Source organism: Epinephelus moara, chromosome 1 (genome assembly GCF_006386435.1).
Source record: "Epinephelus moara isolate mb chromosome 1, YSFRI_EMoa_1.0, whole genome shotgun sequence".
Lineage (NCBI taxonomy): Eukaryota > Metazoa > Chordata > Actinopteri > Perciformes > Serranidae > Epinephelus > Epinephelus moara.
In genome coordinates, this window is record NC_065506.1 from 36,970,984 (window position 1) to 36,993,269 (window position 22,286).

The window sequence follows — 22,286 nt, forward strand, 5'->3', positions numbered from 1 at the left end:
CGGAGAAAAAAAAAGCGTAGCAGAGCGTCGTTCCTGCGTGCTATGGCAACACTAAAACCCTGAGCTTGCCTGAGAAGGACTAAATGCACAAACCGACTATTTCTAAATATCCCATGGAGAGAGACTCTCACTGCAGCCTGTTTTATTTTGTTCTGAAAATGTCTGTGTGCAGCCTCGTTCTGTGGACAATAAACAAGGTGCAGACTTCCATCTGTGTCACCAATAATGAGGAAATACAGTGAGTGCTGGACGGAGCAGTGAGTGACAACAACCCTGCCCACATTTAAGAGTACTGTTTGTGGTGGAAATGCTAGGTCTCTTAAACCTTAAGGTACCATACCTTAAGAGTTTGGTGGAAACGGGACTATACTCTGATGGAGGAAGTGGTAGACCACCAGCTCCTGTGTTCAGTGAGGTAAAATTACTGTTTTTATCAGTGGAGTTTTGCTCTGAAGAGAGCATAGTAAAGTTCTACTTTCATTTTAGTTCTCTGTTAGAAAAGGCTGTCTGTCTGGAAGTACTAAGAGTACAACTGGACAAATGAGACTTAGATTATACTGTACAAGTTGTATGAGAGTTTGTGCATGAATGTTTGATGTAGTTGTGCTATTAAACGTGGACCCCTATGATTTCAATTTAAGAATTTCCTCTGTTCTACTGTAGAGGCATGGAAGAAAAAGTTTTCTTCACAAACTCTACATAACACAGGGTGAGTAATTGACAAACAAAATGTTAATTTGGAGGAGAAGTATTCCTTTAAATGTAAAATGTAAAAATGTACAAGGAAATGGACTTCAGATACATTTAAATATTTTTATTTACAAATCAGTTCACATTTGTGTTTAAGTTATTCATGTCCCTTATTTTCAAAACAAATCATCTTAATGAATCTGGGGCATCTTTGCAATAGAATCACATTTGTTGTAGACCCAATAAATCTGTTCTCCAAAAATATATACCCTGGAAGCTAAAACTGGAAATACAGTATCTTTATGTCAACCTGCCGCTGTACTTGAGAACTTCTGTCCTTGATGGAAAGCTAATGAGGGGTCACTAGTAGAACGTCTCTCTGATCTTTGCTTGCAGGCTGTCACATGTCTTCTTGGCATCGCCCAGCAACATTGATGTGTTGGGCTTGTAGAAAATGGGGTTATCTACTGCAGCATAGCCGACACCCAAGGTACGTTTCATCACGATCACCTGGGGTAGAGTTTGAATAAGTCACATGGTTACTTTTTGTATCACACAGCTAGAAATACAGTGACATGTCAAGGGTAATTTAAAAAAAGGTAGACCAACCTGTTTGGACTTCCACACCTCCAAGACAGGCATGCCAGCAATTATGGAGTTTGGATCCTCTTGTGCTGCAGAATTCACTGTGTCGTTGGCTCCGATGACCAATGTCAAGTCTGTCTCTGTGGGCCACAGATGTTTACACATTTATACACAAGACAGACAAACCTCTGGCTGAATGCTCCGCAATTGTCCTCCTCACTAATGTTATTGGGTTCCCCAGCACCACACTTATCTCCCTCTGTCATAAACAGAACCATGTGTCTCAGACTGCATGCCTGGTTGCTAAGAAAACAAGACTGTTGCCCTGATAACATGGCATGTCTAAATATCAAGACAACACGCGGCTGCGCCAAGTGCGGATGAAAGGGGGAAAAGATTATTACACATAATTGATCTTGTATTATTATCTGACACCTTCCTGCCAAAGTGACAACACATGGTTGTCCCTAAATATCCTGATAGCTCTGATAGAAAGTCTTTTAAAAGAAGAGTTTACCTGGGAAGTCCTCATTGATCTCATCCATCTCCAGTACCACATCATAGGGTACACCAGCCTCAGCCAAAAGGACGTTCAGCTGGCCGGGCATACGACCGGCCACTGGGTGGATACCAAACCTGTTGGAGATGGACGGTTATTGATTAGCACTGAAAACTGATCACTGACGCCCTGTTCCTGTGGCACCATGAGTAAAAATGCGCCTCACTTTCTAAAGAAGTTCAGATTGTATTATTTCTATACAGTGGTCAAGTATTAAGAGCTTTTGTTGAAAAAAAGGACCAACAACTGAAAACTTTTTGCTTTAATACGAATTGTGATGACTGATGTATTTATTTTTTTTAATGGTAGGATAGGATTACGTTCTGTAGGATTGCATTGACCTGTTGTAATAATTAGGAACATTTACTGGGGATTTATTTTTCTAAAAAGATATTGATTTCAATAAATTTTGTTTGTTAACTTTTATTTAATGAGTTATGATATTTTGTAGGATGATGTGCAATGTTCATCCAAACATTTAAGCTGCATTTAAAGTACTATTTGGTTACTGAAAAATGTGATTAACAATTTTAAATGGCTCTTATGATACACGCAATATTTTTCTGGACAGTGTTTAGCCTTATAGATCAAATTGTGCTAAATTTTGAATTTTGACTGTTTTCTGAGTGTTTTTTTCACTTTTAGACTAGATGACTAGTCTAAGTAAGCGTATAATTAAAAACATATTGTAAAATATATTGTGGGGCTTCTGGTGATTCCCACCCCTATTAGGAACATCCTTAGTATAAACATGTAGGTAGCATTTTCATGTTGTAGCTGGTGGAGATGAAGCCACCAGTATTAACTACTTTATATGTTGTTTGTTGGATCTATAACATGTTCACATGATTATTGTGCAAAATCTCAATTTGAAAAGTGACTAAAAACTATAATTGTCAGATAAAATGGTATAAAAAGTACAATATTTCCCTCTGAAATGCAGTGGCATAGAAGTATGAAGTAGCATAACGTTTAAACAATCACGTAAAATCTTAAAATTGTACTCAGGTACAGTACTTGAGTAAATGTAGTAAAAAAAAAAAAAAAGTTCCAGTGATTAGATTTTGTGGCATCTAGCAGTGAGTGTGCATAAGTGAAACTGCTCACAAGTGTGTAGGGAAACTACTGTGGAGAAAACAAAAATGCGAATGGCCCGATCTAGAGCCAGTGTTTGACTTGTCCATTTTGGGCTACTGTAGAACGACATAGCAGCCCCAGTGGATGACGACCCACTCTAACCCATTCTAAGGTAATGAAAACACAACAAATCTTATTTTCAGGTCATTATAAACTAATGAAATCATACTTATTAATATTATACACCATGTCTGCCAATAGATGCCCCTGAACCCCACACACTAGACCTTTGAAGTTGTCTTTTTTCAAGCCCCCCAATGGCAAACTCACTGAGGAAAGAAGCTGCAGTGACCTTGTTTATACAGAGGACGAAGAGAATGAGTGTCGACATTCACCTGACAGTCTTGCCCTGTTCTGTCAGCATCTTCACCATGTCTGCGATCGGGTACTGAGCTTTGGCTGCACACAGACCCCAACCTAAACACAAAAACATGCAGAGAATAAACATGTAACAGCCTCGGAAGTTGCCATCTTAATCTTAGCATATAATCAGCTTTATTTTACTAGTGTCTAGAGATTTCGTAATCCTTTCTTGGTTGCTTGAATCTATTATTCAATAGCATTTCCGATTCTGGTTTTGTGTTTTGTTTATGGCCCTATTGGAATAAATGGCACAGTTATTGTTCCTTTTCAAATGAAAACACAGCAGTCCAGCAGGGGTTCAACAACAATAAAACCAGTGATGCCTTCTTTCTTTCGTTCCCCTCTCCCTGTCCTCATCCACCACAAGTCTCCTCTCTGTATTAAATCACAGGGGTTCATTGGTCTGAGAGACATTTTTCCTCTGAAGCCTTTTGCATGTGTGGTGTGCATTTGGGTCCCCTGCGTGCAAAGAACTCCTTTCCCTGGGTCTGCATAACCCCTATTTAACCCTGGTGGTCAGGTACCTTGTAGAGTTCAGCATTACCCCTAATCGAGTTTTTTGAAGCCAGTCACCCGTAACCCGAATCTTCTAATTCCCCAGACAACTGGAGCCTTCTGTTTCCTCACTGCCGTGCTTTGTTGTTGACAGCGCATGGAGAAATCTTGAGTCTGGACTCAATAGCTCTTATGACTTTTCACTGTTTCTCTAATCAAAGCAGCATGTTGGACCACACAGCTGTCCTTGCGTTGGTTTGGAGCCACTGGAAAACAACAGCAATTCAAGTATCCGAGTTATTCAGCGTGGTTCCTCTTGCTCAGGCTGTTTGACAACTACTTGGTTGTCAGACAAGTCTTGCTTTTTCTATTTAATAAATCAGAATGTGGTCTCCATCTCACACTCAAAAATCAAATCCATCATCCTCTACACTCTACCGACAAACATGTACTGACACACTCACTTTATCTGCTTTAAGAGTCCAGGTGGCTGCAGGATCATTCATGGATGAACTGCTCCCTCTTGTGGTTACTGTGCTTCAATATTTTTTGTTAATTTAATTACTGTCACGTCATTCTGTCCATTTCCAAATGCTTTGCAAGACTTCTCGCTTTTCCAGAGCTGCTGCAATAACATTTCTGATCCCCAATTTGGCAACGAGGTCAGGCTCAGGGTGAAGTTAATCAGATGAGAGAGATCGTTGACGTTATTGATGCAGACAGTCTGAAAAGCTGCAGCTGGAGTCCAGGAGAGGATCCATGCTATGCAGTGATGAGAGAATCTGATATTAAATCTGTGCTCCACCTTAGTCTCTGATGTCAACCCAAACCTTGTTATACACATCTCTCTCCCAAAAAGCTGTGGCTTTTTATAGGAGAGCCTCCACTTTGTGCTGCGGAGAAGCTTTTGCTACTGTACTATATGTATGCATGGCTTAAAATGGACTCAAAGATCTGGTAAAATTTGTCTTTAGATTAATAAAATAACAAAAAAAGCAGACTTGCCACATTAAAGATAACATTTTAAATGGTTAAGTTTCAACCAAAATTCAATTCTGTGGCTATTCTTAAACCTTATAAATGTTGACTACTGTACCATCTTTTTGACCATGAGCTATTTAAAATAAAAATTTATCAGACATTGTCTTGATTGAGCTGCCTGTTGGACCGGCTCCAAACAACAGTATTGTTAAAAGACTAACTTTACCCCCAAGTCCGAGCTTACCTAGCTTGAAAAATGCTAAAATGATGTGTGAGGCAGAGGTTGATTAGAGCCGTGGTTCCCAACTAGTGGGTCGTGGTACAAAAGTGAGCCGCGGGTCCATCCTGAATGGATCGCAAGTGACTCGCAAACGTGTCAGGTTTGTAAGGGTCCTGCTGTAGAGTTAGTGACTAACAGACAGCTACTTCAAAGAGACAGCAAAGTAGCGCAACGGCATGGCCAAACTCAAGCAGGATACCAAATGTATTCAACTGTGTGGACCTTAAACTAATGACTAAGGAGAAATCTGGACCCCATGGCTGGAGCAGTTGGGAAACGCTGGATTAGAGGACGTTAACAGTCTTTTTTTCTTTTTCTTTTTTTACATACATTTCATGACGTAGATAAGTCCCAACAGGTTGACTCGATGTCAGAATTGGTCTTGCAAAGTTCAGGGCTGATTTAAAACAGCAGAGGGCATGCTGAGCCTTTTCAACCCATGAAACGCAAACTGATGTGTTTTATCAAAGTATAGTAATATCATTTAGTTTACAGCTAAAAAAAAAAAACCACATTAACATGTGCGGTAAATCTTTAAATGTCGGCAGAGTTTCTCTAGTATTCCTTGGAACTGAAACTTGAAGGGGAACTCCACCAATTTTACACATCAAACTCTGTTTACAGGTCTTGGGGACTACTAGAAAGCCCTTTTTGGCTTTAGAGGGAGCTGCTAGTGTCACCGTGTGTGTCAAATGACATCGCTTGAGTCAGCATCAGTTGGGTCTGAAGACTGCAAGTTTGAAAATTAAAAATATATATATATGTTGGTGTGGAGTTAGATAGAATTGAGCAGACCTCTGTAGCTCACCCTTTATCTGTGCTCTAGGCTACATTAGCTGCTACTAGCGTAACACACCCAAATCTGTACATTTGAGTGACTCAAGTGGAGTTGCATTATGGGTATTGTAGGTGTCTGAAATGTCTGGTTCAGCTGCATCAGTTGTGATCCTCTCTTTTTCAACTATCCACCATGAGTCTGACAGTTATAAGCCAGTTATAGGCAATGCTAAATCAGTGGAGTGCACTTTTAATATTTCCATGTTATGACTGTTTTCTGAGAAAATACTTTTTGACATTGTTTACTATTTTGCACAGGACCAAACTGCTGAAAATAACACTCCTTAAAAAAATATTCAGTGGCCTCACAAATGTCACAACGTGTACCTGGTGTGATGATGATGTTGTTGGCTTCTTTGATTATGTCAATGGTCTGGTCCACGTTGACCTCAGTGTGAGTGCCAACAATCTCCATAGGCTTACCGCCCGCTGTGGAGGTGGTGCCATAACCACCCAGGATCACATTGGGCAGGGAGCGGTTCATGGCCTTGAGAGAGAAGAGGACAATAACTCTGAGTTCACTGTGCTAGCTCACACATGTGGCTGGATATGTATGTCTACTCACCACACACATGATGTAGGAGAGGATGGCACCGGAGGAGCCGATCAGAGCTCCAACAATCGTCATGAGATTGTTGTCAAGCAAGAAGCCCTCAGCACACAGAGCCCATCCAGAGTAGCTGTTCAACACGGTGATGACCACGGGCATGTCAGCGCCACCGATGGCTGCTGTCAGGGTTACACCCTGTGAAGGGGTTGGAGAAGAAACAATAAATAAGGAGTTACTGCAAACACTTGAGCCAGTTAAGGGTCCAGTGTGTAGGATTTAGCGGGATATACTGGCAGAAATGGAATATAATATAATTAGTATGCTTTCTTTAGTGTATAATCACCTGAAAATAAGAATCATTGTGTTTTCGTTACCTTAGAATGAGCTGCTTATATCTACATAGGGAGCGAGTCCTCGACTACGGACATTACCATGTTGCCCTGTCACGTTTCTACAGTACCCCATAACGGAAGAACCAAACACTGGCTCTCGATAAGGCCATTCGTGTTTTAGCATTTGTATCTGCCACTGTAGTTCAGAGCTCCTCCCCAATGAGAGTGTTGGAAAAACAAAGATTTTTATTTTATGTGAAACTGCTTTTTTTAGTGTTTTCACCAGTTTAAATCACTGAGCTTGTAAGTCTGGAAGAGACCTCTGCAGATAATTCAGCTCTGGATAAAAACTTCCTTAACAATGATAATTGAAGAAATTCTAACCTGTAGAAGCTTTGACTGGTTGCAAACTTCACCACTAGATTCCATTAAATCCCCCTAAATCTTACACATTCAACCTTTAAGTCAATTAAATCCAACTTGTTTCCAAAAATTAGAGTTCTGTTCTGCCTAATCTGTGGCAACAGCCACAATTTTAATGTGCGTATCATCTATAATTAAGTTTCTAAATTACTGTACCATTATAACATCAATTTTCAATCACTGTACTCAGTGACTCAGAGAGTACAAGTCGCTGACAAAGTGCCAACATTTGCTCTGAATAAAAATATAATTTAATCCATGAATGTAAAAGAGTGATTGACATTTAGCGTACTCCAAGATGGGAAATCCCATTTTTTAGATTAATTACTGAATTACAATTTTACTGAAAGAAAAGTTGCACATCTTCAAGCTTTTCCATTTATTTTAATCTGTTTTTCGCTTCACCTGCTCTCCGCTGAGTGAATCACTGAAACTCACCATAACAGTGGAAAGCCCAGACACTCCTATTAGACAGCCCATGCCTGTACCGTAGCTGGAACTGAGCATAAAGGGCACCATGCCACCCACTGACGCTGCCATCAGACCAGCGTTCAACATGTGTCGTCCCGGCAACAGCAGCGGGGCGGAGTTCAGGAGGCCTATAACGAAAAAACATTCCCAACAAATATTTTTCATAGAAGCCAGAAATGATTGTCACTCTTTCTTTAAGGCTGAAGGGGAATAATTTGACAAGATAAAACATGTAAACACACTTTTCTCCTCAGCAGTGTCGAGTGTCTTTGAACTCTCAGACGTCTCCATGGAGGCCTCTAATCAGCCGTCTAAGAGTCTGTCCCATCCACAAATCAGACAGCCGCCCTCCACCAACCACAGCCACGCAGCCACTACCCATAACAAATTACCAGAAAGCTTCTCATGTGTTCCTCTTGATGAGTCACACTGCAATGTAAACTAGTGACTGCTGACACATGCACACAAACCCCCCCGAGTCCAGGCCTGGATTTACCAGAGGATCTTTGGCTTTAACTAGATGAAAGAGACAATCAGCGCTGGAGGACGCATAGCTCAGTGTGTTTACGTAGATATTAGGGTGTTCGTGTCAAATGAAGAACAGTGATCAGTCAGTAAAGGACACAGTCTACAGACTTTAAAACATGTCACATGCACACTGTGTATGCACTTTTATACTGTTCGGGTCTTTGAAAGCGGGGTTGCATGAGGTACCTTTCCGTAGTCAGTGTCTTACATACAGCAGAAGTCAGTCGGCACACCACCAGTTTGGAGAAGCAGGCTGGAGTACGATATAGAAGCTATATAATGTACTGCTGTGGACGGGGCAGCAACAAAATGTATTTTAGAACCTAAAACACAACTGGGGGTGTGCCAACCACCTTGTATTGTATGTAATACACTGACTATGGATAAGTACCCCATGCAATCACACTTCAAAAAATCCAAACCACCCTTTAAGTAGAATCCATTACCTTGAAGCTTGCCGTAGGCCACCAGTGAGCCACTGAAAGTGACGCCTCCGATGTAGGTGCCCAAATACGCCACGGTCTTGAGTACGCCGGCGGCTGGGTGAGCGTCCAGGTGGGGGTACTCAATCATGAACTCGGCAACGCAGGTGAGAACAGCAGCCAGCCCCACAAGGCTGTGGAAGGCTGCCACCAGCTGCGGCAAGTCTGAGATTTCAATACGCTTGGCAATGGTCAGACCTGCGGTGGAGATATGAAGATCCGATAAACGGCAGATCTCAGTAAATCTCTCTGAGTTACTACAGTTTGGCTGAGTCAAGCACCAGACTCCAAACTTCTCATGCACGTTGGCTACAACTGAATACAAAATAAAAATGTTATTAAAAAAAAAAAGTAAAATGGTTAAAAGGCAAACACCTGCTTCCAGTAACTTTCCTCCTAACAAACAAGGCTTGATCTTCAAAGCCGATCTAATGAGTCCTAAGTTAGGTTTGTTTTCCTGAAAACAGTGGGTCACTAATCTAACACTGAGTAAACCCTCATGCTCTGCTGCCTGCCTGCTTGCCTGCCTGCCTGCCTGCCTGCCTGCCTGCCTGCCTGCCTGCCTGCCTGCCTGCCTGCCTGCGTGTGTGTGTGCTGATTAAAACGTCATTTATCATCCTGCTTTCTTTAATTACTATTAACATGTACAACATTCACACATGATGACGAGCTCCACTCATCTCTGTGTCTGGGTGGGATGATTAATGTTCTGTTACGAATTAGCAAAAAATTCACACTCTTCAAAGAGCAGAGCAGTCACATGCAAAGTTAATAACATGTAACTCATTCATGGTGGTCTTTGACTTTCCTAAACAAACTGTTTGACTTCAAAGCAGCCATGGAGCTTTATTAATTTTGTTTCTTTTTAGATGGAGACTGAAACAGAGATGTCTCAGTCTCCTTGTCATGATACAGTACAGCGTGTTTCCTCGGGGCTTTAGATAGTGAGCGACAACAAGATTTGCTCTGAAACTAAATTAGGCAGTGCTGCGATAAACAATTATCAGTGCCAGAGTGGGCCTAAAAGCAGGCAGCTACGTACCCAGGGTTCCCCCTGTGGCCATGGCCAGAGACATCTGAGACAGCAGCTCTGGTGAGGGTTTGAGGGCACCGAGGGTGGCAGCGATGCCCCCCGCCACTCCGATCATGCCCAGGGCGTTCCCCAAGCGACTGGTGCCTTGGGCAGAGAGGCCTGCCAGCGCCCCGACACAACACAAGCCTGAGCCCAGGTACATCATCTGAGGTAAAAAAAGGAAAACACAAGTCAGACTTATTTGTGAAGCGCTTGATCACAGTTAGAGTCACAATCAAGTCACTCAAAAATCTTCCTTAAATCATCAAGGAATAAACAATAACAAAACAAATGTAATGGTAAATATAAAATCTTATTAAAATACTCAGAGCTGAAGTGATTTGATGATTAACCGATTAATTGATCCACAGAAGATAAATTGGCAACTATTTTCATAGTTAATTCATTCTTAAAGGGGCATTTTGTAAGATTTAGGGGATCTATTAGCAGAAATGAAATATAATATTTAAAGTTTTGTATTCTTTAGTGTATAATCACCTGCTACAAATCAAACTACAAATCATTGAGTTTTCCGTTACCTTAAAATGAGCCGTTTATATGTACATACGGAGCAGGACCTCTTATGCGGAGTCCGCCATGTTGTTTCTACGGGGTCTTTCGCATTTTTGCGTTACCTGAAGGCCACCTTAGGTTCTACGACATGCTTGGACAGGGAGGGGTGAGGGGAAGGTATTCAGTAGATTGCAATCTGCAACCTCACTGCTGAATGCCACTAAACACTGCAACTTAAAGTCATTTTTATGCAAAACTGCTCAAAGGCACAGTACACATGAGCAAATGCAGGCGAGTAACTACCGCCTGCTGAGGCGATATTCATGTTGAATGTGGGCAGCACCTAATGTTACTGCTTGCTGGTTAATGTTAGCTAGCTGGCTAATAAACACCAGGAAAATTTTTTGGTACATTTTCCATTTTCTTACATTTCATGCCTGTCTCCCGACAACAATCCTCTTTGCTATTGGTTAAGATAGTGTTCAGAGTTCACCAGAGTTTAACTCCACGTGATGCTAAGATGTTAATTTGCTTTGCCACCGGAAGTTAATGTTTTATTCAGCCCTTGGTTCCCATTTAATGGTGAATATTCACCACCTCTTCACTTCCAGTTTTAAATTCACCCATGTGTGGCTGTGCTTTAAATGTTAGTGGATCGAATATCTTTGGCGGGGGGTTCGGGACATTTTTCTCAATTCTCTGACATTTTGCAGTCTTTGAGACAATGCCACCCTAGTACTCATCAAAACAATTTACAAGCAAAAAACCCCAAATACGAATGCAGCCACACTCTTCATAGCATTCACAAGAATCCATCGCACCTGAACGAAAACAACCACTTAGAGCAGACTTGTCTCTGACACAGTGTCAATCACTACTAGTGCACGGTGTGCTGCCAACAAAACAGCAAAGCCGAGTAAACAGAAGAAGACCAAAAACAAAAAAGAATTAGAATTACCGCCCCGCCGTTGTATGCCTCCACCAGTCAAGTTTCTCCAACAGTTTAACATGGATGATTCACACCCACCCCCCTGGCAGCACAGAAGATCTATGTAACCAGCACAGTCTCAAGGTTTGATGTCAACAATTAAGTATCTGACCAAATGCCTCTCCTTCTGTTCCTGAAATATGACCTTGAATAATGGCCAGAAAAGTGTGAAAAATGCAGAACATTATGATGTCACAGTAAAGCTGACCTTTGATCTTTTGGGCCTTATTTTATCCTGTTAAACATTTGTGTGAAGTTTTGTCATAATTTACATATAAATTCTTAATCAACATATTTTGTGAGGTCAGGCTGACCTTGAGCTTTGATCACAAAATTCTAATCAGTTTATTCTTCGGTCCTTGGCCACGGCTATCGCTAGTGCGGAGGCATAAAGGGTAATCAAGCTGAGATAAAACAAGGGTAAACATCTGAGCACCTTTTCCGAGGTGGAGAAAGCCACAGGACCTGAAAGGGTTCAAATCCAAAACTGAAGTTGCACAGGGGAGAGGGGCTGTGCAGCGTGTGCATGAGCACCGACACTGCGTTAGAGACCCCTCCTGATTCTGACTGGTTGTCATTCCGGCACGGTGGATTCTTACAAATGCGATTAGGAGCACTCAGGAGCAGAGAAACATGATTTTTTGCCAGGGTATAGTGTTATTAAAATAGCGATTTATCGATACATATCAATTCTGAATATTTAAAAGTGGTTTCCGTACTAATCCTCTGCAGTACTGATACTCAGTACCAGCTACGATTTCTCTCTGTCTTATTGTTAATGTTTACTACAGTCATTCTGCTGCTCTCTGCTACTAACCAAGAAAAGTTGTGGTTATCATGTTATAGCTTTGCTTCATTTATCTTTTAAGAAAAACTGTTTAATTGACAGCCCTCAATGTCAATTTTTTCAAGGTATTGTATCAAACATTTCAGTATAATGATAACATAGTGACAGTTACCTGTTGAAAATTTAATACTAGTTACTTACTACAATATATCTTAATAAGAATNATATACACATATATGATGTATATCCTGTCACCTGCTCAATGTTGTATCCAGCAGCTACTGACGCTCCATATCCACCAACAAATGCAGCCCCAGGCAGCATGTACAGATAGTTGTACTCAGGAGGGTCAGTGGGACGCTTGAACATGTCCAACATCCTCTGTGTGATCAAGAAACCACCTGTATATATACAGAAAATAAGTAACTGTCATTTGATTGGACGGGGAGTTAATCTTGTTCTCTGTTGATATTTTTGTGTTTAAGTATCAGACCGGCAATGTTGATGGAGGAAACAAAGGCAGCAGCAAGAGCGAGAGTCTCAGGCAGCGAGGAGGGTGTGAGGCCTCCACCCATCAGCACCAGACCGCCAACTGCTGTCAGACCTGCCAGAGAGAAGACCTCACATTTAAAAAAAAGGTTTAGACGTGCCATCAGGAAAACATGAGGTGTCCCAGGTGTCTAAACTTGGCTACAACCAACTTATGACTCCTGACCTGAGATGGCATTGGTGACAGACATGAGGGGTGAGTGCAGAGCGGGGGTCACACCCCACACAGTGTGGTATCCCACAATCCCAGCCAAGCCGAAGGTGGTGACCATCTGAGTGAAAGCTGCGTTGGGGGAGATGATGCCCAGAGCCAGACAGGTGGAGACACCTACAGAGAGACACGTGTTGGTGTTGTTATGTTGTGCACAACTCTTTCCATATTGATGTAGTGGGAAAAAAATGTGCAGTTGTTTTTTTCCAGTCCCTTTTTTTACCATAAAAGCAATGGAATAATTGAAGAGGAAAAAAACAAACACTTCTCCTTTCATAACAGGTTATGCAAGTGTGATGATTCATAGTTTCTCTGAGACTTCAAAGAGCTGAACTCATACGTCATACATTACTGAAAAATGTATTCCCCACTGTGCTCAATTATAGTGTCTACATTCAAAAGTCCCATTAAGATCTGGTGATCTCAGTGCTCTGAGCAATAAAAGCTCATTTTAAAAATGCCAAAACTTTCCAAATAAGATACTGTTTGAAACTTCAGCTGCAACTAACATTCATTTTTATTATCAATTAAATCACAGATTATTTTCTTGATTTTTGAATTTATCTTTTGGTCAAAATTACATCAGAAAAATAGTGAAAATAATAGGGCTGCACCCCGAGAGTTAAAGATCTGAATTAACCGAGATTCTTCAAGTTGAGTAGTCTCTTTTTTTCTGTCAGTCTGTGTGCAGGATGCTTCTGGAGAAAATTTAGGCCTGAGATTTAGCTGCCGAGAGAGCGCTCCTTGCTCTCACGCTGCTCTCTGGTACAGGCAGCTGCAGACTCAGACCCAGGGTGAGTGTGAGTGAGATGGAGGCAGCTGCCTGGCGGAAGAGAGGCTTTGCCCGGTCAGGCTCCAAAATAATGTTATCTTCTGCCTTCTTCTCAGAAGTGGGTAATTTACAGCTCAAAGCAACTTAACATAATACAATCTCTGCTAGTCTCTGGCTCCTGGCTTTGCATTAGCATAGTTAGCAAGCATTAGCTCAGAGGGCTAACTTGATTTGTTACGTGAACGTTGCTGTCACCCTGAGCATCCCATTGAACCCTGTTCAAACTCTCAAACTCTATATGGAAAAAAAAAGGGAACGAATAGTCAAATATTTGTATTAATCGGCCAAATCCAATTCAACTGATGTTATTCTGAATAGCTGTTTGAGCACATGGGGATATCTTCCAATTGCTTTTTTTTTTGCCAAACAAGACGTCCAAACCCAAAGATGCTCTGTTTATAGTTTGATTTATGACAGAGGGACAGCAAATCGTGCGTGAAAATGTACTTAATCTATCACCAAGATAGTAGGTGATTCAGTTTTCCAGTTAACTAATTGTTACAACTCTATTTGGAAAGCTTAATTTCATTATGTTGGAATACGGTTAAGTGTATTGTTAAATATAAACTTTGGTTTTTCTTCAGAAGAGAAGGACCTTTTTAAAAATTTGGGGAAAATAAAAAAAGGTACAAAATATTATTCAAAAGAACTTCGGCTGTGTTCAGTAGTGTGGACACAGAAATAATTTTTTTGTCAATCTGCTCTGGGCCACTTTCATGTGCGCTCCTAAATCAGATACATATCCAATCACTGGCTGTGCAACAGCTATGAGAACAGTCATATCAGAATTCATGTGTGTTTTTCCCATAAAATCATGTTGTTGTTTTTTCACGTCACACTGCACTGCACAGCTCAGATTACTCACCATACTGTTTCGGAGCAGTCTGTTTAAACTACAAAAGGCTGCCATAGCCTTACCGCTAATAAAAAGCCAATAGATCCCAACTACCAGATGCTTTCTGACGGAGACAGCTTGTCTACATGCTGCGAAAGCCCACTTGTACGACAGCCCGTTAATCTGAAAACAAACGGCCATTGCACAGTCTCCCAAACAAAAGCACGTGGCTAATTAATTTGCTGAATGACTCTTTGGACCTCCCTAATATGGTGATCATTCAGGATATGAAGCTGGCACCACTATTCATTCATTTATTTTTTGTTGTTTTTGTTGTTGTCCCATCGTGCATTTGTGTGACGAGGCATTTCAGGGCAGAGACCTGTTCACACTGATGTCAGATATGGGTCATTTCAAACAAGAATGTGCACAGTCTAAGCAGAAAGCACTTAGGGGAAATAATCTGATTGAGCATTAGGCCCTGAAATGTGAACGTAGCCTTCATAGCGCATGAAACTGCACTAAATGTCCAGTAATCTTAATATTTCTGCATGTATCTGTGTATTTGTGTCTGACCTCCAGTGTAGACGCTCGCAGAGGTCATGGTGCGTCTGAAGGGGGAGATCTCCGCTGCTTTCTCAGCCTCCAGCTCTGCGACTGATTTCTGTTTCACTGGGGGTGGGGGGACTGTTTTGGGGAGAGGAGACGGGAAAATGTTCTTGCCGTCCTGGACACATTAGAGAGCACACACAAGAGGATCAGTGTGAGAACACAGAGGATGTCCACAGAGTTTTGCGTGAGAAACAGACATCAAGACTTGCATTGTGGGAGATCTCGCCTGGATGGTGGGAGCACTCAAAACACAAATTCATGGACCGCATAGGAGATTATACTGAACAAACAGCAATCACGAACCAGTTACCAGTGGTTTTGAAGGATAAATTCTCTTTTAAGGGGCCTGAATAATGCTTAGTTTAACAAGGGGTAAACTGATATGTCCTGTTGAGGTTGCATGCTTTCTCTGCCATAAACAATGTGTCAAAGCTAAAATTCCTGGAAAAGTATATTTTGAAACGTTCATAACATTCTTGCCGGGATCCAACATGAGCTATTCCCAGCTGGGATTGGGTTTTTAGTACTCATTTGGCGCAGTATCCTAGCATGACAGAATCTGATAGCTCGTGCCGAGAGGGAGGGAGGGGTGCCAGCAGAGACGGAGGCTGCCAGCAGACAGTTACAACAAATAGAAAACCCACCTTCATAACAAGAGTCCCACGGATGACATGGTCAAGTGTTCCATAGTCAAACTCGTCTTTGGGCTCGTAGTGGAAGTATTCCTTGTCTGGGCTGATGGCCTTCAGCAGCTTCAGGATGTTGTTTGAATACAGAGTGCTGGCCTGGGTGGCCATGCGGCTGGGCAGGTCTGCGTAGCCGATGTGTGTCACTCCCTAGAGTACATCATCAGTGAATTTTACATAAAGACAGGCTTTCTTTTGTTTCTTATCGGCTGGCTACACAGACACCTCACCTTGTGAACATACAGCTCCCCAGGCTTGGTGGTCTCAATGTTGCCTCCTGCCTCTGAAGCCAGATCCACCACCACAGAGCCGTCCTTCATCGACTCCACAAACTCCTTCTTGATCAGAATAGGAGCCCGCTTTCCTGCATGGGAGCAGGAAACATAAATTGGTTTGCATATAAATTTAGTGCAGGTTTTGATTAAATGTTCAGAAAATTGAAAAGAGAACATGCAAATTTCTGTGTTTTTCCATCCACTACTGTTGTGCGAATACTGGGAGTTAGGCCATCCAGATAAGTAGCAGTTAGGGCTATTTCAGGTGCCACTGCAAAAGAGGATGTATGTCAATGTGCTGACATGATTTAAAAAATTGCCAGTCAAACCTCAAACAGAGGAAAACAGTTGTAGTAATGGAGCATACTGTACAATTAAAATAGAGAGTTTAACAACTATATTACAGCTATGTGCTCTTGGAAGAGTTCTAGTAACAGTCATGTGTGCATTCATAAGCTTGTTTTTGTGATTTTTTTTTTTTTTATTTAAAAACATTTTTAACTTGAAGCCACTGGCCAGATGTGGGCGGGGCAGAATTCTTCCATTTGAGCAAAATGTCACTCCTGGCCAAGAGCAGAGCAAAAGTCACCATACGGTGCTCTGCAGATGTCAGGTTGGGATCATCTCCACCAGCAATGACAAACAATGCAACAAAAGGGTCCATAGTCGTATTTTGTGATATTTTGATATTTTTTTACGTTTCCTCTCAGGCTTTTTTTCATGCACATAAGAAGAGGAGGATGGAAATGCACCTACAGAGACAGGTGAGATGCAACAAATGTTCATATTATCATGCAGTCTAAAACACAGGAAAATCAGAGAACAATGAATCCATGTTAAAGCTGCAATAATCAATTTTTGAACACAAGGGGGCAGAAAAATATCTAAACAAGCATTAAAAACAAGCTTATCAAGTTCTTATGGCTAATGTGCTTGAAATTAGTTGCCTACTTAGAGAATCTCTTATCAGTGATTTCAACCAGATTGAGGTAATATATTTGTCATCTGGTTCACCGTTACTATGCAAAAAATATTGATCAATGCAGCTTTTGACAGTTAACGTTAAAAGACAAGAGGGAGAAGTGCGACTGACCTGGAATCAGGGCAGTGCTAATGACAATGTCAACCTCTTTGCACTGCTTGGCGAACAGGGCCATCTCAGCATCAATGAACTCCTGAGACATCTCTTTGGCGTAACCTCCAACCCCCTCACCAGACTCTTTAATGTCGACTTCTAAAGGCTCTGCCCCAAATGATTTGAACTGCTCCAGGGCTGCTGGTCTGACAGTCGAGACACAGTCAGGTTATTGTCAACATCACAACCATTAGTTTGAGACATAACATCTTTTCTTTCGGTCTCATACCTAGTGTCAAAACCTCTGACTATGGCTCCCATCGACTTGGCTGCACCTGCTGCTGCCAAACCAGCCACTCCACCTCCAATAACCAGGACCTGTGGACAACAGAAACATTAATAAGCAAAGACTGTGGGAAGATGAACCAACCATGGTAACATGCATAAAAACAGTTACCTTAGCTGGGGGCACTTTTCCTGCAGCTGTGATCTGACCAGTAAAGAACCTGCCAAAGTGGTTAGCAGCCAGAACCACGGCCTTGTACCTACAAAACAGATAATCAAGTCAAACTTACTGTCATCAGACACTCTGAACAGCGACAAACATTGAAATCAGCATTTACATGAGTATTTTTCTTACCCGGCGATGTTAGCCATGGAGCTGAGTGCATCATAGCCCTGTGCGATGGTGACTCTGGGCACCTGGTCCATGGCCAGCACGTTGCTCTGCCTCTCTGACAGCTTGCTCATCAGCTCTGGGTTCTGTGCTGGATAGATGAAGCTCACCAAGGTGGAGTTTGGCTTCAGGAGGTCTGCCTCGGTCAGACTGGGGGCTCGAACCTACAGCAGAAAAAGGACATTACAGATGTAAAAACTCAGTAACATCTAGACTTAACAATACACAGTTGTTTTATTAGCAGACCACATCCTGTACAAACCTTGAGGACCAAGTCTGAGCCAAGGGCTCCATTGACGTCAGTGATGCTGGCTCCAGCATCTCTGTATTGCTGGTCAGAGAACTTGGATTCCTCACCAGCGCCACTCTCCACCTGCACCTGGAAGCCCTGTTTGACCAGCGCCTCCACCCCAGCGGGAGACAACGCCACTCGACGTTCATTCTGTAATGTCTCCTTAGGAACCCCAACCACTAGGTCCTTGTAGAGCACACCTGAACACACAAACCAGCTGAGAGTGAGTCAGCAGAACATAAAACGCTATGGATTACATTAACAGGTCTCTCTTTAAAAAACAAAACAAAAAAACATTATCTGGTTGGTGGGTCACTTTGAAGAAGTAATTCACTACTGGAGGAATTGGTGCTACATGACCAGAGAAAACAGGGGAAAAGGACTGTGGCATTTGCTTTTGCTCAAGAGGTAGAAAACCTACAACTACCAGGATGCACTGGTGGTTTGATCTTGCATTCATTTTGTACTCGGAGGTCGGAAATTCCCAGTTTCCAGGCGGAAGTTTAAACTCGAACGCACCCTGAGATCAGATTTCCAACTCGGAAACTCGGAGCAACCGCATCAACCCCGACTTACAAATTCAAGATGGCTGCCGGTCACATACATAGTGAGTAAACACTCTGCTAAAGTACTGTTTATAGCAATTTTATCTTATTTGTTTTACATTAGGACAGCCTCATCTGCGGCGTTCATCAGTTGGAGTGCATGACGGTTTTGAAGCTGTCCATACTCCGAAAGTGCAAGGGCAACAAAGGCTTTCTTGCGGGCATCCATGTTTTTTTCCCAACTTGTTCACCGTTGTCAACTAGAATGCAAAAACTGTTGTCAACTCGGAGGTGACGTCATTCCCACTTCCGACCTCCAAGTACAAAATGAACGCACCATCAGTATTGTCAGCCTCCATTTTGACAATACAGGAAACAGTATGGTGCCCACTTCGTGTTCGCAATTTCTCCTGATACAGCCAAACGATGCACTAAAATATTTTTCTGAAGACATTTTAGGCAAGAAATAGGCAATACAGTAAAATAATCTTGGTTTATATTTGATCAGCACTACCTGGTTTTACAGTTTGACCTGAGTTTGAGAGAGACAGAGAAGGGCGGCTCTCTTAATCTGCTTCTATACCCTTTGTGTCCATGGCAACGGGCATACGAAAATGCCTCAGTACAGTGACAGCCCTAAAGCCAGTCAAAATCCACTGGATGATCTGGCAGATTTGAGCTGGGAGATGAGCAAGGATATCTGGGTGCTGGTAAGATGGAGGGAAGTTTACCACAGTTCATTTACACATACTGCCCATATTGCTATGATACAAAGCTGGTTTAAAATCGGCAAAGTATCGCTTTAACCGTAGAAGCCTGCTGACGAGAATAATGTTAACTCTCTGAAAGCCACTACATCTCAATAACCCTCTGCTTGTTTCTGTGCAAATGATGTGCTTCAGTTCTGTTTCCTGTGTGTTTGTGTAGCCTGTCCTCTTACAGAGGTGGACAGGAAGTCATGAGGCTCCAGCTGTTTGGTGACACGTGAAAGCTGCCTGATACCACCTGGATCCATTTTCGTCATATGTTCACATTATATGTATATTTTTGTCATTTTTGTCACTTGGCTTTTATTTTGTTGGTTATTTTGCACAAATATCAAGGGCTTTTTTGGAAAGAAAGTGAGGATCTAAGACAGGGAAACTCAGCTTGCTCTGCCCAGGGGGGAGTTTTGCAAAATGACAGGAGGCCAGGGGCTAATTAATAAGCCTTCCCTAATATTTATCGGTATACAATAAATGAAATGGCTGTTTTCAAGCTTACCATGTCTGCTAACCTCACTCATCTTTGCCAAGAGGGAAATCTAGCTGCACCAGCCCCACACATGTCAGGTGTATGCAGGGGTGTTTCAAGGATATTAGGACATTCGGACCGGAACTCTGTCTTTGGGGGCTGGAGGACCCTCCAGTGGCACATGTAATGGTCAGTGGGACACCCTATTGCGGGCCAAAATTGGCACACAGGCTGTAAGTTGAGTATCACTGATGTAAGAACAGAGGGTCTCGCATGGTGTACAGATCATAAAGTCTCTTGAGGCACATTGTGATGTTAAGGTATATTAATAAAATTGACTTGACTAAAAACTTTCATACAAAAAAACCCATCACTTTATAATAAATACAGGGAGCTTCTGTGTCTTTATCTTTTTGTGCTACAACACAGGAGAGCATGCGTGTATAGCCGAGATTGTGCGGCTGGCAACAGTCTCAGGTTACACATTTCTCTCCATACATGGAGTAGTGACCTCGCCACCATGGAGACATTACTAGCAGGTGATTGGCTCTGAGCCAGCACACACAGAGAGTGAGAGGCCTGCACTGCCACGCCGACAAAATTCAAACTTAAAAAGCACTCAGCAACTCACAAAACTCCCACAAACACTCGGTGACATGTGCCCTGCCGACGGGCTCCATAAACAAACGCCTTGTGAATATGATCTGCCAGGCCGCAGTTAAACTTTTACATGTCACCTTTAATTGACCTCTCATATGTTCTCACATGTTAGCAGCTCCCACAGCGAGTGCAGTGAGCATAGCTGGCCCCGGCCTGCTTCACCACAGCCTTCCCTATTTTGGGAACATCTCTAGCAACCTGCTCCAAACACTTCATGATCTGTGGAGTTTTCCACTCTTCTGGCCAGGGGGAAACTGTCCTTGAGTGAACTCTCATTCCTCAACTCAGACACAGAGGAAATCCAAACCAAAAGAAAGCATGCAGACCCAGGATGTCCTCTGTGAACAAAAATATTGCAAGGTTAAGCAGACAGATTTTTAATAGAGTTGAACATTTCCTACCTCGGGGGGCATTTTGGTCCCATAACACAGGGAAAGTCCTGAAAGTCCTCCTTCCAGGTATCCTCTGACGGACCCCTCGCTGGAACAAGACGACAGAGGAGCTGGAGAAGCAGCGCAGGAGGGTCGACATGGCCACTGAGCGTCCGCCCTGGCTCTTGAAGATGAACACAAACAAGCAGAGGTAGGTGGTAAGTGAGCACTACTTCTGCACCTGCTGTCAAATAACAAAGCACATTATAATCCCCCCTCCACCACAAGTAGGTCCTGAGCCCCCCTGGTCTGGTCACACTCTCAGGCTGTCTGTGCAGCGAGGCCTACAGACAGCAAAGTGACATTTCAGCTCTGCAGGACACACACACACACAGGGCCCAGGGTTGATTACACTCCCTGCTTGTTCGCGAGAACTGGAATTATGACGGCACAGGGGGGGGAGACTGTGCCAAGTCTGGCCTGGGTGTTGTGAGCAGGACCAAAGAGAAGAGGGCAGGGAATTAGATAAAACGTGGTGGGGCTAGAGAGGACAGCTCAGGGCTCAGGACACAGACACACACCTTCTTACACTAACAAGATTATAATAATTGCTGTCTGCAAATGCTGAAAATAAATTAAACAAAATATGCACAATTCTATCACCAAAAAGTGAAAATATGTAGGAGAACCTCTGCTTGGTGTTTTGACTTCTAGGTCAGATCAGCTGTATTTGCTATTTATTCCCATTCATTCATTCAGTGAATCACACAGTCAATCAGTGTCCTTCCCCCACCTGCTACTAATTCATTCATAAATTGAAGGATTTGCGTCATCATTGTCACACTTGCCTCTCAGATTCCCAGAAAGAGCAGATTAATAGTTGAACTTTCCCTCAGCAGCAGGGTCACCTATCAGACGTCCTACCATAAAACTCCCTCGTCTGCTCGCAGGGACAGACAGACGACCTTCCGCAGTTTCGATATCACTGCTGCACTATTTATATATAAATAGCAAGTCATGTGACTTCACTCCTGACCACCACTAGAGCAGATAAACTGTCTGCACCCGCTGCTGCCAGACTAACCTGCGATATAAAGGCTGGATTAACATGTTTATCACAATTAGTCTCTGGTAAATATATTTTTTAAGAAGGTATGCTTACATGGACGGTGTCGAGAGTGTCTCTGTTGCTTCCTACGCAGCTCTAAAATTAAAAAAATGATGTTAAAGTTACACACACACTTGAATTGGGGACACGTATTGGGCAAACTGTGTGTGTGTTTAAATTTTTTTCGGCGTACTGCATTTTAGTTTTTGCACGCAGGGTGACGCCAGAGCACCAGAGACAAGTGCAAAAGTTA

General features: G+C 42.5%; 1 protein-coding gene across 2 annotated transcripts; it reads right to left on the minus strand.

The window, feature by feature from the left end:
• Positions 1–799: 799 nt before the first annotated feature.
• On the minus strand, positions 800–22,205 carry LOC126397920 (NAD(P) transhydrogenase, mitochondrial-like). Of its 2 annotated transcripts, none has more exons than XM_050057124.1 (22): positions 22,088–22,205; positions 20,956–21,109; positions 18,087–18,316; positions 17,789–17,988; positions 17,606–17,693; positions 17,438–17,526; positions 17,167–17,354; positions 16,029–16,162; positions 15,757–15,948; positions 15,077–15,227; positions 12,789–12,950; positions 12,567–12,677; positions 12,329–12,474; positions 9,756–9,951; positions 8,678–8,911; positions 7,671–7,831; positions 6,493–6,672; positions 6,255–6,414; positions 3,307–3,388; positions 1,793–1,911; positions 1,300–1,415; positions 800–1,200 (listed from the first exon to the last, which is right to left on the minus strand). In XM_050057124.1, the coding sequence occupies exons 2-22, from the start codon at positions 21,083–21,085 to the stop codon at positions 1,054–1,056; spliced, it is 3,216 nt and encodes a 1,071-aa protein (XP_049913081.1). In that variant the 5' UTR covers positions 21,086–21,109; positions 22,088–22,205; the 3' UTR covers positions 800–1,053. The 2 variants fall into 2 exon arrangements, with proteins under 2 accessions (XP_049913081.1, XP_049912999.1); XM_050057042.1 differs by lacking the exon at positions 22,088–22,205 and adding an exon at positions 21,774–21,906.
• Between the last annotated feature and the right edge of the window lie 81 nt (positions 22,206–22,286).